This window comes from Panthera leo, chromosome C2 (assembly GCF_018350215.1).
Source record: "Panthera leo isolate Ple1 chromosome C2, P.leo_Ple1_pat1.1, whole genome shotgun sequence".
In the NCBI taxonomy this organism is placed as follows: domain Eukaryota; kingdom Metazoa; phylum Chordata; class Mammalia; order Carnivora; family Felidae; genus Panthera; species Panthera leo.
Window position 1 is genome coordinate 67752687 of NC_056687.1, and position 19738 is coordinate 67772424.

The 19738-nt window shown below is 38.3% G+C and overlaps 1 protein-coding gene across 5 annotated transcripts in view; it reads right to left on the bottom strand.

Moving 5' to 3' along the window:
* The window catches only part of KPNA1 (karyopherin subunit alpha 1), a 69095-nt gene extending 53691 nt beyond the window's left edge, over positions 1-15404 (bottom strand). For 2 of the 5 annotated variants that reach the window (XM_042955941.1, XM_042955936.1), the window contains exon 1: positions 148-969. Coding sequence is in view for 1 of the 5 variants with exons in the window: in XM_042955939.1 (XP_042811873.1) it covers positions 14293-14296 (4 nt within the window). In the remaining 4 variants the exon portion in view is untranslated. Of the gene's footprint in view, positions 1-147; positions 970-14292; positions 14334-14487; positions 14690-15212 lie in introns of those variants that run through there. The other 3 variants (XM_042955937.1, XM_042955939.1, XM_042955940.1) reach the window with 3 other exon arrangements.
* Between the last annotated feature and the right edge of the window lie 4334 nt (positions 15405-19738).

Genomic DNA, 19738 nt, shown 5'->3' on the forward strand with positions numbered 1-19738 from the left:
TAAAAGATAAAATGTGGAATGTGGATGAAGGGTAAAAAGGAGATTTTTATACACTTCTTGAAATTTTCAAATTATTGCAAACATTTTTTTAATATAAAAAAAATCTAACAGGGAAGGAATATTCATACAAAACTACTATTCACTTACTTCTGTTTATTAAAGAGACTTAAGAAGCAAGTCCAGAGAAGAGGGCTGGCCTTGAAGCTCTCTTTTCAAATTTACTTCTTAGTATGACGACGTAGAAAAAATACTAAACTTCTGTGAGCCTCGGTTTCCTTATGTGCACAATGGGGATATTACCTTATAAGGTGAAGAGAAAAAAGATGAAAGCATACTCCCGCTGTCTGGCCCATATATAGCTCACATCTGATATTTGTGTAATGAAGAAATGGCTATAAATAGTTCCAAAGGTTCAAAAAAAGATCTCTTCTGACTAAAGTGATGAGGGATAGCTTCATAGAGAAGATGGTGTTTCAGTTAGGCTGTAAAGGATAGATAGGATTTCAGCAGTTGAAGTTAAAAGAGAAAGACACACAAAACAGAGAAGAGTACAAAGAAAAAGGCACAGATGTTAGAAAGTACAACTGATGAAGAATATCAAGAAGTCCTATTTGATTAGAGCAACTGCTCTGCAAAAGTAAACAGACATGAGAAATGCCAGCACCTGTTTTTTCTTTCTTTTCCTGTTAAATGGTGGCATCTGAGAACTCACAAATGATTTCAACACTCAAACTAATAATTTCTATCATCCTTACAGTGCACTTGTGCCTTTCAAATTATAAAAAGGCTTGGGGCAGCTCAATTGGTTGGGTGTCCGACTCTTGATTTCAGCTCAGGTCATGATCTCACAGTTTGTAAGTTTAAGCCTCACTTCAGGCTATGTGCTGGCAGTGCACAAGCAGGCTCCTGCAATGCCAGCACAGAGCCTGCTTGGGATTCTCTCTCTCTGCCCCTCCCCAACTTGTGCACGCACACATGCTCTCTCTCTCTCTCTCTCTCTCAAAATAAATAAATTTTAAATAAATAAATAGCTCACATTTTTAAAAAAATGAACACTACGAAAGGGCATAAACAGAAAAATGGAAATGTACTTCCTCTTAAAGGTAACCACCATCAGGTTCTCTGCATATCCTTTCAAAAACTGGTTATACAAGTATACACATATCCTTCTGGTTTTTATTGTACATGGATGGGGAAATTATACACTCAGTTCTGCACTTCTGCTTCAACTCTGGACAACTTTCCATTTCAATGCCTATAAATTATTTTTAATAAAGTAATTTTTATACAATAACTAGACACTAAACATTAACGACAATTAGGTTTGTCTCTTATCACAAATTTCTTATCACAAATAATGCTTTAACCAATATTCTCCTTCATGTATTTGCACACATTCAGTTATATCCATTAATGAATTCTAAACAGTGTAACCTAAAGGTCTAAAGCACGTGCATTTAAAATTCTGAGAATCAAAGTACTCTCTAAAATGCTGAACCAATGTACACCAGCATGTATGAGGAAGTTGCCCACCACCATCATTAAACTCAAAACTGGTTCAAACTTTTCCGTATTTGACAATATCATATGTGAAAAAATGCTTTTCATGAGAACTATTTTCATAATATTACTAAGATACTACCTATGCTATTTTTCACTTTCACTCATAAGTTTTTCAGAAGCTTTATGACGTGATGACATCATTACTCTGACGCTTAATAGAATGTGTACTGTGTATTTCTGTGTTCCAAATATTTCATTCGGGGCACCTGATTGGCTTAGTCAGTTAAGCATCCAACTCTTGGTTTCAACTCGGGTCATGATCTCACGGTTCATGAGGTCAGGCCCCATATGGAGCTATGAGCTGATGGCGCAGAGCCTGCTTGGGATTCTCTTCTTCTCTCTCTCTGCCCCTTCCTCTCTCTCTCTCTCTCAAAATAAATAAGTAAACATTAAAAAACACTTTACATAAAATTTGTTTTGATTTCTAATATAATAAATATTAACAGATATAAAACAATAACATCAACAAAAGTTCTTTGGAGTCCTCAATAAGAACGTAAAGAAGTTCCCAGGCCAAAAAAGTAATTAACTCTTAGTCCAATCTTTTCTTTCTTTAAAAAAAGTCATTGGATATTCAGATAACATTCTAACTGTAAGTTAAAGAAACTCAACATCTTTACAATACTGTCTTCTTGGTGAAGAATTAAATATGTATTTACAAGATACCAGGATGGCTCAGCTGGTTAAGCATCTGATTCTTGGTTTCAGCTCAGGTCATGATCTCACGGTTCATGGGATCTAGCCCTGCATTGGATCTGCACTAAGAGCACAGAGCCTGTTTGGGATTCTCTCCCTCCCTCCCTCTCTGCTCCTGGATGGCTCTCACACATGCATGCATGCTCTCTACCCCTCTATCCCTCTCAAAATAAACATGTTTTAAAAAGCCAGGTTTATTGAGGTATAATTTATAATTTACATTCAGTAAAACTTAACATTTAAGTAAACACAAAGAGAGAACATTTCCTTTACTGCAAGAAGTTCTGTCAGGTCTCTTTCTAGTAAATCCACTCCCTTCTCAACCCAAGGCACTCAATGATTTATTTTCTATCCTTATAGTTTTGCATTTTCCAGAATGTAAAATGACTGGAACCACCCAGTATGTAGCCTTTTGAATGTGGCTTCTTTCAGTCAGTATTAACTAATTTGAGATTCATCAATTTTGTTGCATCTATCAATAATTCATTCCTTTTATTGCTGAATTGTATTCCACTGTATTCCACATTTGATCTATTTGCCAACTGATAGACATTTGGGTTGTTCGCAGTTTTTGGTAATTATGAATAAGCTACTATAAATATTCACATATGGTTTTTGTGTGAACAAATATTGTCATTTTTCTTGGGTAAAAAACTAGGAACGACACTGCTGGGTCATATGATAAGAGTATGTTTAACTTCAGAAGATTGTCAAACTGTTTTCCAAAGTGGCTATACCATCATGCATTCCTACCAGCAATCTATTAGCTCCAGCTGTGTTGCAGTATGGTTTTGAGATATCTTAAAAAATGACATCTAAGTACCTACCACCCATTCATATCTATTTTACTTGTTTCTAAAACTTGAAATGTGTGTTGAATTTTTATGACTTTTTTGGCAGTTATTAAAATGGTCAAGTTTATCTATCTCGACCTATTAAGTATGGTGAGATATTAATAGATTTCTTAATATTGAATGATTGCTTCTTGGAATACACACACTTGGTCATGGTGTATCACCCTTTTAAACTCTATGTTAATATTTTCTTTAAAATTTTCACACCATTTTGGGGCGCCTGGGTGGCTCAGTCAGTTGAGCATCTGACTTTGGCTCAGGTCATGATCTTGTGGTCTGTGGGTTTGAGTCTCACATCAGGCTCTGTGCTAACAGTTCAGAGCCTGGAGCCTGCTTCAGATTCTATGTCTCCCTCTCTCTCTGCCCCTCCCCCGCTTGTACTGTCTCTCTCTCTCTCTCAAAAATAATAAACATTTAATGATCCAGTAATTCCACAACTGGGTATTTACCCAAAGAAAATGAAAACACTCATTCCAAAAGATATGTGCAACCCTACGTTCACTGCAACATTGTTTACAACAGCCAAGGTATGAAAGGAAGCTAAGTAAGTGTCCACTGATAGACAATAAACCAATGGATAAAGACGTGGTGTATATATACACAGTGGAATGTTACTCAGCCAACCAAAAAAAAAGAGAGAGAGAGAGATATCTTGCCACTTGCAACAAGATGGACGGACCTAGAGATTATGCAAGTGAAATAACTCAAAGACAAATACCCTATGATTTCACTTATATGTAGAATCTAAAAAACAAAACAAAAAGCAAAACCAACCCATAAATACAAACGTGGTTTCCCAGAGGGGATGGAGGAGTGGGAGGATGGGTAAAAGAGATGAAGGGGAGTGGGAGATACAGAATTCCCGTTATGGAATAAGTCACAGGGATGGAAGGAAGGGAAAGAAGACACTAGGGAATATAGTTAACAGTACTGTAACAATGTCGTATGGTGACATATAGTAGCTACACTTGTGGTGAGTATTGCATAGGTATAGAGTTGTGGAATCACTATGTTGTATATTTGAATGTAATGTAACATTGTATCAACTACAACTTCAATTAAAGAAACAAACAAACAAAAAAAAACCCATATGGGGCGCCTGGGTAGCTCAGTTGGTTAAGCATCAGACTTCAGCTCAGGTCATGATCTTGCAGTTCATGGGTTAGAGCACTAGGTCGGACTCTGTGCCAACAGCTCAGAGTCTGAAGTCTGCTTCAGATTTTGTGTCTCCCTCTTCCTCTGCCCCTCCCCCGCTCTGTCCCTCCCTCCCTCTCTCAAAAATAAACAAACATTAAAAAAAATAAAAGAAAAATTTATATGCCACTATACATAAATGAGATTATTTAATATAATATCTTCCTCTCCTCCTTTTTGTGGGGTACAGAGATATATCTGCCACATTGAGAATTTTGAAAAAACACATGGGTATGATTCCAATTAAATGACGTTCTACAACAGGCAAAACTATGTAAACAGTTAAAAGATAAGTGGTTGCCAAAGGTTTGCAGGGTGGAAGGAACGAACAGCAGAGCAGAAAGGATTTTTAGGGCAGTGAAACTATTATGTATGATACTTTACTGGATTATGTGGATGCCAGTAACGATATATTTGTCAAAACTCCAAAGAATGTACAACACAAAGAATGAATGCAAACTTAATGTAAACTATGGACTTTGGATAATCATGTATCAGTGTTAGTTTCATTACAACAAATGTACCACTCTAATGCGAATGTTGATGGTGGGGAAGGTAGTGGGATACATGGGAACTCTACTTTCCATTCAATTTTGTTATGAACCTAAAACTACTCTAAAAAAAAAAGTATATATTAAAATAAAAAATCTTAAATATTTCTACATCCCTACTGATAACTGAGATTGGTTGGTTCACCCTCCTTATGGAGAAAAGAGGGGATTATATCTGCCATGTGGGAGAGCTTTTTGAAAAACAGGCACCTCAGCTGTACTTCCAAAGAATTTCATTAATAAGTCTGAAGCACATACTAGGTCTCTAGTGTTTAGTTTTTTCCTTTAAAGATTTCCAAGTAAATTCTGATATGCATCTGCAACTGAAAAACATTATAGTGAAGCAAAAGCTTTACTGGAAAACAATGCAAAATACAGTTGAAACGTAAGCTTACATTGGATTGAAAGGAACTTTGATAACAAAGAAATGAAACAAAATCTATACAGGATTATAAAAGGAACAACAAAGTAATAGTATGAACAATTTTGCTAACCCTAAGCAATTATTTTTAGTGTATTATCACCTACACAATTAATTTAAAAAACCTAAGTTACTGTCAATAATTTTTCAAAATACTCTCTCAGGAACCAGGAGCCTTAAAAATTAAAGCCATCGTGCCTAGTTTTCCATGGTTTCTAAGGAAATAAAGCCAAGAAAGCAACAAAATTAAAAACCAGATGCAAAACTGGTGGTAAAACAGAATGCACTCTACTCTTCCAAAATGAAATCTTCCACCTTTTCCTTCATGTCCATTTAGTTAATTATCAAATTTTCCTTACTATTCTATCCCAAGTGTTTGATTTTATCTACCCCTGTCCATTCTCACTGCCACCAGTCTGGTCCAGGTCCTTGTCATCCTAATATCCACATAACTGAAAAAACTCTAACCCACCCTTCCTTAACCTTGGGACTCCGCTGTTCTTCAATTCATCCTTCACACAGCTCTCTGATTAATCTCAACACCTTTTCCGCTGTATTACCTCAATGCTTAAGGACCCAGAGTGAGTCTCTGGCATATCTCAGATCAAATTTGAACTTCTTTGTCCTACAAGATTCCTTGACCTTGATTCACTCAATATTCTTTTCATCCTATACCAATGCCTACCCAACATACTGACTGTACATCTTTTTATATTTTATTATATTCAAGATGATATATATTTAGTGTTCTGAGTCAATCCACCCAGTCAGTAAATCCCAACACACTAAAAGCTCTAAATATTTAACATTCACAATATTCTTTGTGAAACACCATAAATTACTAATATAGTTAATTATATAAACTAAGCATAATTTAATTAGAAAACATGACATGCTTTTAATATAAAAAAAAAACCCAAAACCACAAAATATGATTACAAAATAAGTTATGGATTTATAAATTTAAGCATAAATGAATTAAGTATAAAAAACCTTTCAGTTCATTTGTAAATACTACTCCTTTCTTACCAACTTCTAATCAAGTGGTAGCAGGCCCCTTTAAAATATTTTAATAAAAATTAGAGAAGAAAAATAAATTTGAAAATATTCTACTCCTTTTTTTTCCTGTAAAGTGATTCAAAGAGTTCCTTTATTTTAGTGACAACATTCTAGTGTTCGGGGCGGGCAAAGCCTGGAAAACACAGCCCTAAGCCACTACTGTGAAAAGTCAATGCTGTAGACATAATTCATAGGTGCTCATCTCTGGTTCCATCTTCTAGCTCTAACCCCATTAATCTAAATAGAAATCTCTATTTTCTCTCATGTCCCAGCTTCAAATTTTCTTCCACTGAGAAGTTGACTATAACTTTTGACCCTGAATTCTGACTTCACCTTCCAGTATCTACAGATTCCCAACTTGCAATGTTCACCAAAGACATTCTCAATATCCAAACATTTAAAGGAAAATATTTACTAAGGATTTTTAGAAATCCATACCATAGGATTCAGTAATTCTACTTTTGGAATACACCCAAATGAAATAAAATTAGCAGTATGTGTAAGACTGTTCACTGCATTGTGATTGTTACAATGAAAAATTGTAAACCTAAAACTTCCAAACTGAGGGCTTGGTTATGGAAATGATAATAATATTCTGAGAAATGAGAAAAGCAATACTAACATGGGAAAAATCTGGCCAATAACGTATGAAAAATCTGGATGCTGAGAAACAAAAACCCAACTTATTTTCTATATTTTTAAAGTGGAATACAAATACTTTAAGAGCAAATTAATATTTTTCTATATCTTCCAAATTTTCTACAGTAAGCAACTGTACTATTTATACAATAAAAAAACTTTCAAAAACTAGAGCTGAAAGCATGTATTTACTACAGTGAAGCTTCCTAGCCTACCTAAAACACTGAAATTTCTTTACTTTTGGCTAGAATTTTATCATCTCAATGTTCTGTTATTTCATCAAAGTTCTGATCGAATACTTTAGATCTTTAAGAAAAACTACCTCTTCCCTTATTTATTTGTAGCTGGATATTTTTAGATAAATCTTTCCCCAAAATTGGTGTAGAGTTCCTTCATGTTAAAAAAAAACTTTACAAACTTGCCTTAATCCAATTCATATTCATTACTGAATTTATTAGTTCTGTAATATATCTATCACATGTGCACTTATGAGGGTTTTCACATTTCAAATTAAGAAGCAGCACATATAGGATGTACCTTTCTTCCCAAAACATATTAACAACTAAAGATCAGAAATTATAATTTTTTTTAAGATTTTATTTTTAAGTATAATCTCTACACTGAACATGGGACTCAATCCCACAACCCCGAGATCGGGTTGCAGGCTCCACCAACCGAGCCACCCAGTCACCCCTCAGAAATTTTCTTTTTAAAAATCAATTTTTGGGGCCCCTGGGTGGCTCAGTCAGTCAAGCATCCCACTTCAGCTCAGGTCATGATCTCGCAGTCTGTAAGTTTGAGCCCCACACCAGACTGTGTGCTAACAGCTTAGAGCCTGGAGCCTGCTTCGTTCAGATTCTGTGTCTCACTCGCACTCTCTGCCCCTCCTTCACTCACTCTTTGTCTCTCAAAAATGAATAAATGCTAAAAAAAAAAAAAATTAAAATGTAATTTTAGAGGTGCCAGGTGGCTCAGTCAGTTAAGCATCCAACTTTGGCTCAGGCCAAGATCTCACAGTTCACAAGTCTGAGCCCTGTGTCAGGCTCTGTGCTGACAGCTCAGAGCCTGGAGCCTGCTTTGGATTCTGTGTCTCCCTCTCTGCCCCTCCCCCACTCACACTCTGTCTCTCTCAAAAATAAACATTAAAAATAATAATAATAAATAAAATTTAGGGGCACCTGGGTGGCTCAGTTGGTTAAGCCTCCGACTTCGGCTCAGGTCATGATCTCACGGTTCATGAGTTCAAGCCCCGCGTCGGGCTCTGTGCTGACAGCTCAGAGCCTGGAGCCTGCTTCAGATTCTGTGTCTCCCTCTCTCTCTGACCCTCCCCCATTAATGCTCTGTCTCTCTCTGTCTCAAAAATAAATAAACATTAAATAAATAAATAAGTAAATAAAATTTAATTTTAAATTAAAAAAATTTTAAATGTATACTAAGCATAGCACTGAGCATACAGCAGTCCCTCAAATGTTGTGGAAAGAATGAACAGATCAGAAAATAAAGAGTTTAGGAAATAATATAATATTGTGTGTCAACTATACTCAAATAGAAAAAAAGAGTTTATATAAAGAAATAAAATGGTAAATCTGGTAGATTAATCGATGCTAAAATTATTAACATTTTTTTAAAGGAATGAACCACGGGAATGACAGAATCACAGATGAGATGTCAAAACCTTGTTAGAAGCCGTAAAACAAATGGTCAAATGATATTTTATTAGCAAAGTGGAGAACTCTAAAGCCTAAACACCTCCAAAAAAGCTGATTCACACTGCCCGCAAGCAGGAGGCTTCACAGGCATCTTTGAAGGTAGACAGGAATGGGACTAAAACCTAGAAGATTAGCTGAAAATCTACAGTCATCACAACCAGATTTCCTCCCCCACTGTTTAGAGCCAGCAACCATCCCTTCCCCAACCCTACAGTTCTTGAGAGGATTGCTCTGCAGAAACCAAACTAAAGAGACTCTAAGTACAGGTGCCATACAGAAAACAGGATTACATGAACACAATGAACAGTGAGAACTCCAGCTACTTTTTAAGATGAATTCTCAAAACATAGCAGCCAGGTATATATATCCTCCAGGCAAGAGGCTGGAAGTTCTCTTTCTGGATCCGGGAAACTGATGAGACCACGAGAAAGGACCTACGAGTGTCCCCCCTCCTCCCATAAATGGCCACCTTCAACATGCCACACCTACAGAGTTTTCAATTCCATTTTTGACACTTCACTCTTAAATATGAATGGGCAAACCCTGTAAGATGAAGGCTGGGGAAAGCCTCTATACAGAAAAGACAACAATAGAAACAAAAAAAGGAACTTAAAGAAACAGCAAATGGGAGTGGGAGGGAGGAAACTTAAAAACTATTATCTTCAGAAGGATTATAGTGTCTGTGAATCAATATAAAGATACTATAGCAGGAGCACCTGGGTGGCTCAACCGGTTAAGCATCCAACTTCGGCTCAGGTCATGATCTCACAGTTTGTCAGATTGAGCCCTGCATCAGGCTCTCTGCTATCAGTATGGAGACCCTTTGGGTCCTCTGTCCCTCTCTCTCTCTGCCTCTACCCTGCTTGTGCTCTCACTCTCAAAATTAAATAAACATTAAAAAAAAATTTAAGATACTGGAAGAATGAGCTCTAAGAAACTTAAAATGTGGATAGAAATTAAAAACTCAATAGAAAGGTTGGAAGATAATACTGAGGAAATTTCTTAGGAAGCAGAACAAAAAGACTAAGTAACGGAAAATAAGAAGGAAAAGAAAATTAAAAGAACAGCCTAAGAGTTCCAATACCCAAATACAAATTCCAAGAGAGAACAAAAAAAATTGATGAGGAAGAGATTATCAAAGAAACAAGGCATCAAATTTAGAATACCCATTCAATGAGAGACACTATAGGCAAAATTAAAGAAAGATGACAGGCCTAGAGAAGGTATTTTCCAAGCCTAAAAGGAACAGACCATTCAAATCTAACCTCCACAAGGAACCTCTGCAAACCAAAAAGACAGTAACCCAAAGGAAAGAGAAACAAAGGACAAAATAGACAATTTTCAAAAGGGAAAACTTGAACGGATCCAAAAGATGCTCAAACTCATTAGTAATCAGAGAATGTAAACTGAAATAGTGAGATGCCATTTTATATCCATTGCTGGCAAATATTACAAAGTTGAATAAAAGCAATACTGACAAAGATGTGGGCAAACAAGAACCCTCCTATACTTCTACTAGGCACATAAACTAGCTCTCCTATTCTATAACCCAGGAATCCCACTCTTGTGTGTATATCCCAGAGAACTTCTCACACAGGTCCACAATAATGTACAAGAGTATATTTACCATGGTGTATTTGTGATGCCAGAAAGGCAACTCAGGTGGGAAAGAAAAATAAAATGTGCCAGATGTGTATTATGGAATAACATCACACACAATTATATGTACAGACAACAAAACAGAAAAGTCTCTAAAAACAATGCTGAATTTAAAAAAGTAAGAAACAGGACAAGGTCTATAACATAATAAACTAAATACGTACACACACACCACTACATATTTCACAATTATTCAATGATTCATATATAATCAAGGAATGTATCAATCACAATGCAGTGAATGCCTACTGAAAACGGTAATGGGGAAGTAGGGCTCAGAAATCAAAGAAAAACTTAAAGGATCTTGTATGGTTTGCTGATAGTGTGTCAAGAACTGGGAAGCATAATTAACTTGAAAACTATTTTTACCTAAAGTCCAGAAAATAATTTTAAAAAATTCTCCAGAACTAAATGACATGAAGCATTCTTGCTTATAAGCTTTCATGACGTGCCCTTAAATTAAAAAAACAATGGGGCGCCTGGGTGGCTCAGGTCACGATCTCACCCCACATCAGGCTCTGGGCTGATGGCTCAGAGCCTGGAGCCTGCTTCTGATTCTGTGTCTCCCTCTCTCTCTGCCCCTCCCCCGTTCATGCTCTGTCTCTCTCTGTCTCAAAAATAAATAATCATTAAAAAAAAATTAAAACAAAACAACTTATTTAGGCATATTATCATGGAATTTCAGGGGTTAAAAATAATATTCTGGGGTGCCTGGGTGGCTCAGTTTGTTCATGGGAAGATCACATACAAACAAAGAAGATTCAGAATGGTTTTGGACTTCAACAGCAGCAATGGAACACAAGAAAACAACAAAAAGCTATGACTTTCAAATTTTTTAAGCCTACAATTTTATACCCAGCCAAATTACTGATGAAATGTTAAGATAGACTAGAGATCTATTTCAATTATGCACAATCTCAGAAAGTTTTTACTTCCCAGGTACTCTTTCTCAGGAGGCTAAAAAAAATAGGAGAAACACGAGACCCAAAACAGGAGAGAGGCAAAGAGAATTTTAAGAGTGATGTAAAGATAAGTTCCAGGATAACAGGTGGCAAGTAGGCCTAGAAAGTAACCAGTCCAGATTGCATTAAAGAGACAGAGTTCTAAGACAACTATTTCAGGAAATAAAGAGAGAAAAAAAAGTATTAACTCCTGGAAAAACACAAATAGGTTAACAGAAGAAATGACATCATAATAGTACATGGTTTGGTTGTGAATATTTACATAGTTATTGTAAACACTCTGAATATTGACTTAATAAAGGACTATGATAATTATACTGAGAGACTGGGAGGGAGACGCTGTGTGTGTGTGTGTGTGTGTGTGTGTGTGTGTGTGTAAGAAAGTCCATAGGTAATGCCTGAAATTGCTATATCATGAAAAAGCAATAGAAACAACTTATTAATAAATGAGAGTAAACAGCTTAAAAAAAAAAAAAAGATAGCCTCTAATAGTACAGAGGCTAGGACAGGGGACAATTGTTTTTCACATATTATTCTAGTTAAAAAATTGTATTTTTTAATGGCAATAAAGGAAGGAACTTGAACAGTCTTCCTTCAGCCTTTAGTGAAGTAGATCTTCACAGTATCATTTCATGATGCTAAACCAACTAAATCTAGTTTATTCTGCTTGGAAGACTGAACTGCAAACCAAGAAAAAACCAAGTTTCAATGGTTGGTGTGAACATAGTACAAATAGCCCTGTTTGAATTCCAGCTCCATCATGTACTCCATGAAGTAGGACAAGTTACCTAACCACCCTATACATGTTACCACCTCTTCAAAGTGGTTTTGCAAGGATAATTAAGTGAAAACAATTAATGTAGTACTTGATCCATCAATAGATGTTAGTCCCTCCTGTTTGTCTTTGTTTCCTAGCTACAAGCCCCCATTCTGACCCCAAGCTGCCTTGTTGGTCAGAATACAGAGACTCATGGACAACTCAGCAAATATCCCTCCTCATGCTGGAAAATCAATCACGATGAGTAAGCAGACTTATCTTTGTATATGAAGGGCAGCATTATTCTTGTTATGTGAAGAAGATTATCCCCATTATCCACATTCTGGATTATTGCCTGCTTTCAAGAACTGCCCCAATTAATCTACTATACTAGGTCAGAAACATTTTATCACTTAGATCTGTATTTGGTGGGGTTGTAACATCTTTAAAAAAAAAACAAAAAAAAAAAAACCCAGAACTGCACGTTCCATCAGTCTTCATCCCTGCTCTTTCACTGCAGGGCCTCAAAATTTTCTAATGCAGGCCCTATCTGGCCCCCCGTTGGCCTGGGGCCACCTCCTGCTTACTGCAGCAAGAACAGAGTGAAATCAGCCCCAATCAGCTAATTGAATTGTTTACCATTTCCAATGTTTTCTTCCATTATTATGGCTGAATTCATAATACCTGCAGAGTACAGCGATCTTAAAACAAAGACTTTGAGTAATAGGGAATTACCTTCATCACTAGGTCAGTCACCTTTATTTGCATGGCCCAAAATCTTAATTGATTTTATGCAAAGTATTCATACATATCTCTAAAAACAATCTGACAGACTTCAAAACACAAACATCATAAATCAAGACAATTGCTAATTTAGCAAACATTGTATTAAAACACTGGTGATAAGAAGAGTAAGCTATAATCCCTAATCTCAAATGAAAGGGAAAAGGTAGAAACTAAATTGAGAGCAACAAAGAAATAGTCCAGGAAACAACTGAGAGAAATTCCAAACTATCTGATATAGTTTATAACATGGCTGAGGCTAAGGAAAATTACAAAAGTTGGACACAGCTCTGAACTCCCACCCCACTCCCAATAGCCAAAGTGTGAAGAGCAACAGGATGAACAGGATGGCTTACAAAACACAAATGATCTAATAAAAACAGTCATTTGTTTAAAAAAAAAAAAAAAAAAAAAAAAAAGCCTACCACTGGGCTCTTAAAAAGAATTTGTCTCTAAGGTATCTACCTCATAAGGCCCAAAAAATAAATAAGCAATGAAGATTTTTTTCATGTTGTCTTTTCTTACGTACCAATCGTAGATAAAAGTCAATGTCCGTAACATTAAATCATAGTTCTCTGAAGAGGGCCTAAAGTAACAAAATGCAAGTATACTGACTTCAGGTGAGGTGTTTACTTCTGTCATTTGGTTTTAGGTTTTTATATGTTTTGTTTCTCTACTAGACTGTAAACCTTGTCCTCAAGGCTCATGTCTAATTCCATTTAAACTTGCTATTTACTAGAGTACGTTACAATTTCTGCTCAGTTATAATGACTGATAAAATGCCAAGCAGTTAATATTTGTATTCACTCTATGTCAGTCTTCCCCTCCACACTATCAATTCCATGGGGGTAGTAACAGCGTTTTGGCGGTGTCTGTATCCCTAGTCTGAAGGCATACAATCACTCATTAAGTATATACTGAATGAATGCATTAAGTAATAATTTTTGAAAAACACACACATATACAACCAAGAGGTATGTAAGGAGGGGAGAAATAATTCTTAAAATGGCAGTGATCTTGGGTTTTCAGGCTGTTTCCAAAAAGAGCTAGATGACCTTAAGTAAGTTACTTAACTTCTCTGACTTTCAAAGCTTCTATCGTAGAATGGAAAAAATTAACATCTACTTCAGAGTTACTGTAAGCATTAAATGTTTTACCATACCTAAAGTACTCGGCAAAATACCTGGAAAGGAGTTCAAATGTTCATTCCTTCTCGCACATCCTCCATCTTATAATCAAGTATACAGAGTGGCCCCCCCAAGAATAAATGATTTCAGTGAAAATGCAATATACTTCACTATCATTTGCCTTCAAAAAGTTAAAATTGCATCTTAACAATCTTTAAGGGGAAATAACTTCTGGATCCGTTCCAAAATATTACAAATACAAGAACAAGTTAATGTCAAGAATGAGCCTGGAAGCAACAAGAGGGTAAAATCACTTACTCATCTACTGCTGAGAAACAGGGGTTTTGAAGGAACCGTTTCTTAAAGGAAAAAAGGATGAAAAAGTAATATTGATTTTAGCATGTTTTAGAAAAAAAGCACTTCAAATTTGTTTACTTGGCATTTAAACCTTAAAAATCAATGATTTTGAAATCTTTCCCTTAAAAGTGAAACATTAAATACTTTCATTCAAACCTAAAACATTCCTTCAAGACTTCCTTGACTCCAGTCATCCTTCAGTTTTTCTCCTCCCATTTTGCGCTTCATCGAATACTTCGCTGTTTCCCTCGCATCACCAGTTACACACGCTGTGTGCAGACTAAGTTCTGTCATTCCTATAATTACCACACCCCGGTCAGCCGCTTCAGGCCCATGTTGTTATGACATCTGTAAACTGCAGTCGTCCGTCTCCACCCCCGCCCCCCCCCCCCTCCCAACCACCGGCTCCAGCACGGGCTGTAACTTGTGAATTCCCGAGACGGGATTTCTACCCGCGCCCCCTGCTCCCTCCGGCCTCAAATCCCAGCACCCGGCGCTGCCCACCCCCGCCCCCCGCTCGCACGGGGCCGCGGCGCAGGCTCGGCGCTCGCCTCCTCTCAGCCCCGCTGCCTCGGCGCCCCGCAGTCCCCGGCGCCGCTTCCAGCCCCGCCGCCGCCCCGCCCTGCCTCGCCTCGACCGGCGTTCCCGATGGCGATCACACCAGCGATCCCCACCCCCACCCTCCCCTCCGCCGGCCGCGCGGCCGTTAGGACCGCCGGGCCGTGACGCATGGACGCGCCGCGAGCGCCCGGGCCCAGGAACCCAAGCTCGAGCCCGTCCGGCGCCCGCCCTCGCCCCGGGCCTCTCCCGGGTCCCGCCGAGGACTACCGGATCCGCCGGCGGGAGGGGGAGGGGCCGAGGCCGCGGGGCCCCGCACTCACCAGACTCAAGGCAACCGATCCCGGTGCCGATGCTGGGGTGAGCCGCTTGCTCGCTTGCCTGCCCGCCGTTCCTCTCCCGCGCACAAGCTCCAACAGCCGGCCAGCGCCGGTGCTCACCAGGCCCTCGCTCTCCGCCGCCGCGCACCCAGCAGCAAGACCCTGCTCAGCGGGCGTTCGCAGTGCGCCTGCGCGCGGGGGCCGACCCATGCGCCTGCGCACTCCGCTCTGCTGCCCTAATGCAGAGGCTGCCGGGAGACGTAGTCTTCCAGCCGTCTTTCTCTGCAAGCCCTAGAGGTTAGCGGGAACCAATGAAGAGTCGAGGATTTGGGAGGTTTCGCTGAGGAGGAGGGTAGTAGTCAAAGGTAAAGGTTGGAGAATCGTGGTGTAGGGACCATAGGACTGTACTTAGCTTGAATTGCAAAAGTATGTCTACAAACCTGTCTTCGTAGCTCTTCCAGGGCGGATGGATCCTTGCCTCACCTTTCCATAACCAGCCTCTAACATGGTTGGTACCTAGCACACGTTTATTGAACGAACCTTGGAATGAATGAAGGCTGAGGGCGTATTACAAGTGTTAAAAGTCAGTGCCTCGTGGGGTGTCTGGGTGGCTCAGTCCGATAAGCGTCCAACTTCGGCTCAGGTCATGATCTGACGGTTCAGTTGGTGAGTCTGACAGCTCAGAACCTGGAGCCTGCTTCAGATTGTGTCTTTCTCATTCTCTGCCCCTTCCCTGCTAGCTCGCTCTCTCTCATAAATAAATAAATAAACATTAAAAAAAAAAAAATTTAAGTCAGTGCCTCATGTCTAAGGCATTCACAGGCAGCACGTGTGAGGAAACTTCTGGGTATTCCCTCCCCCCCCTTCCCCTATGCCTGATAATGTATGAGAAGTATCAAAAACAATTAAGAAATTGAATGAAGCATAAATAGTTGCTTCACTCTCAAGGGCTCGCAAATGAAAATTTGGGCAAATAATTGTTACTGTTAAATTTGACGGAATTCTTTTTGAGCAGTACCTTCAAAAGAAAAAGGACTGAAGCCAGCCAGCCAAGCAGAGGTCACAGAATGGAAAGTCTCACATGTGACATGGTTTATCAGATCAATTTAAAACACTGGCAGAGAAGCAGTGTGAAAGAGGTCTGGTAGCTCAATTCATTTATAAGTATGGAAGGGAGGACTACATTACATGAATCCTAGGCTATGCAATGTTCATTTGTCCTGGATCTCTCCCTGCCACATCAGTATTCTCCACTGGTGAATGCTGTATCTTCTAGAGTGAGTTGAGTTTGAGCAGGGGGATTGGGGAAAGGGAGGTTGTTGTAAGGGAGACACTTGGGGGCAAGTATACCCCACCATCGTTAAACTGAGGAGAGATCAATTCATTCCAATCAGGAACTGAGACTATTCAGAGCTGGACTTAGTCCTTGTGAAAACTAGTTTCTTTCCAGTTCACCCTTACTCCTGATGAGGGCCTTTTGTCCTTGGCCCAGCTTCCTCAGCCCCATGAGATAGCTAAAAGCTCCACTCAGTTTTTCAGCCACTGCTTTCAGAATTAGCAATCACCTCAGGTGGAAAAGTGATGGCAAATGTCAGGCTCACCTCTTGTGGCTTCCCTTTTCTTACAGATCTTGGACCCATAAATTCTCACTGCCATGGTATCTCCTCCATGCCTTAATGTTTTTGTGTTTTGTCCAGTGATTCTCAGTGGTGGGAGAATTTGTTAGACAACAGTAGGCCACTTCTGAAGCAAAATTCATATATATATATACATATATATGTATATATATGTATATATATATACATATATATGTATATATATAGTTACTTTTACAAAAATGTTATCATACCACGCAATGTGTTTTATTAGTGAATATCTCTCTGACTTCATCTTTTTGTAGTTTGAGACATTTTTAAATTGTATAACAATAGGGTTTTTCTTTTTTACAAACAATGCTGCTATGAAAATTTTTGCACACATCTTCATGTGTGTAGGGAAACTGCTAGATCCTAGGATATTGCATCTTTAACCTCACTAACTGTGATAGGAAGAAGTCTAAGATGGCCCCCTGATCTTTGCCCCCTGGTGTTGCCGTATTAATCTCTACCCATCAAGTGTGGGTGGGACATGTGACTTAATTTTAATATCCAATAGAATATGGCAAAGATAATTGGATGTTAGTCCCATGATTACATTTCATTATATAAGTCTCTATCTTAGCAAACTGGGGCTTGACATGTTCCTGTGGGGCTTGAAGAAGTGAGCTGTCATGCTGTGAACTGCCTAAGGAGAGGGCCATGTGGCAAGGATCTACTAATGGCTTCTAGGACCTAAGTGCCTCCAGCTGACAGCCCAAAAGCAACCAGGGCCCTCAGCCCTACAACCATGAAGAAATAAATTCTACCAACAACCTTAGAGAGCTTAGAAGTGACTCTTCCCCAGTCAAGCCTCCAGATGAGAAGACACCCTGACTTATACCTTGATTACAGCTTTGTGAGACCCTGAGCCAGCAAACCAGCTAAGCCTAGATTCCTGGGCCACAGGAACTGTGAAAATGCTTTACTGGTAATTAGTTACACAGAAATAGAAAACTAATACACTAAATATTGCTAGATGATTTCACAAAGTGGTTGTACCAATTTATACTCACAAGCAGTATATAAGTTTCTCTTCTAAATATCCTTGCTACCATTTGAAAATGTCTGGCTTTTTTTTTTTCTCAATCTTATAGGTGTGAAAATAAATAATAATATAATTATACTCATATGTTATCACTTTAACATAAAAACATGAAAAATAGGTATTTACTTGAAATTATATATTCTGTTATATTTCTTTTCTGTTGCATAAATGCTATTACTTAAAATAGCAACAGGACTAGTCAAAAGTGGTAATTCATAATAGGAGGACTAATGATAGTTAAGTAAATAAAATGTGTAAGAAAAATATAACAATATTTTTTAACATAATATTTTTATGTTCTTTTCTGTCCTTGGGTGCAAGAAATTATTTTAACTCTTTTAACTACTTCTTGCATATTTAAATTTTGTCAGCTATATTATTGTATATTCTCTTTTTTTAAAAGAACTTGTTGTTTTTTTTTTTCAGATATAGAATTTAGTGATTCATCACTTACTTATCACCCAGTGCTCATCCCAACAAGTGTCCTCCTTAATGCCCCTTGCCCATTTAGCCCATTCCTCCACCAAAACCCCTCCGGCAACTCTCAGTTTGTTCTCTGTATTTAAGAGTCTCTTATGGTTTGTGTCCCTCCCTGTTTTCATATTATTTTTGCTTCCCTTCCTTTATGTTCATCTGTTTTGTATCTTAAATTCCACATGAATGAAGTCATATGATATTTATCTTTCTCTGACTTATTTCGCTTAGAATAACACACTCTAGTTTCATCCACATTGTTGCAAATGGCAAGACTTCATTCTTTTTTATCGCCGAGTAATTTGGGCTCTTTCCACAATTTGGCTATTGTCGATAGCACTGCTATAAACATTGGGGTACATGTGCCCCTTGAAAACAGCACCCCTATATCCTTTGGATAAATACCTAGTAGTACAATTGCTGGGTCATAGGGTAGTTCTATTTCTAATCTTTTGAGGAACCTCTATACTGTTTTCCAGAGTGGCTGCTCCAGTTTGCATTCCCACCAGCAGTGCAAAAGGTTTCCTCCTTCTCCACATCCTCACCAACATCAGTTGTTGCCTGAGTTGTTAATTTTAGCCATTCTGACAGGTATGCGGTAGTATCTCATTGTGGTTTTGATTTGTATTTCCCTGATGATGGGTGATGTTGAGCATTTTTTCATGTGTCTGTTAGCCATCTGGATGTCTTCTTTGGAAGTGTCTGTCCATGTCTTTTGCCCATTTCTTCACTGGATTATTTGTTTTTTGGGTGTTGAGTTTGATAAGTTCTTTATAGATTTTGAATACTAACCCTTTACCTGATATTTCATTTGCAAATATCTTCTCCCATTCTGTCAGTTGCCTTTTAGTTTTGCTGATTGTTTCCTTCGCTGTGCAGAAACTTTTTATCTTGATGAGGTCCCAATAGTTCATTTTTCCTTTTGTTTCTCTTGTCTCCAGAGACATGTCAAGTAAGAAGTGGCCAAGGTCAAAGAGGTTGTTGCCTGTTTTTTCCTCTAGGATTTTGATGGCTTCTTGTCTTACATTCAGGTGTTTCATCCATTTAGAGTTTATTTTTGTGTATGGTGTAAGAAAGTGGTCCATTCTTCTGCATGTTGCTGTCCAATTTTTCCAACACCATTTGCTGAAGAGACTATCTTTTTTCCATTGGATATTCTTTCCTGCTTTGTCAAAGATTAGTTGGCCATATGCTTGTGAGTCAATTTCTGGGATCTCTATTCTATTCCATTGATCTGTGTGTCTATTTTTCTGCCAGTACCATACTGTCTTGATGATTACAGCTTTGTAATACAGCGTGAAGTCTGGAATTGTGGTGCCTCCAGCTTTGGTTTTTGTTTTCAGGATTGCTTTGACTATTCGGGATCTTTTCTG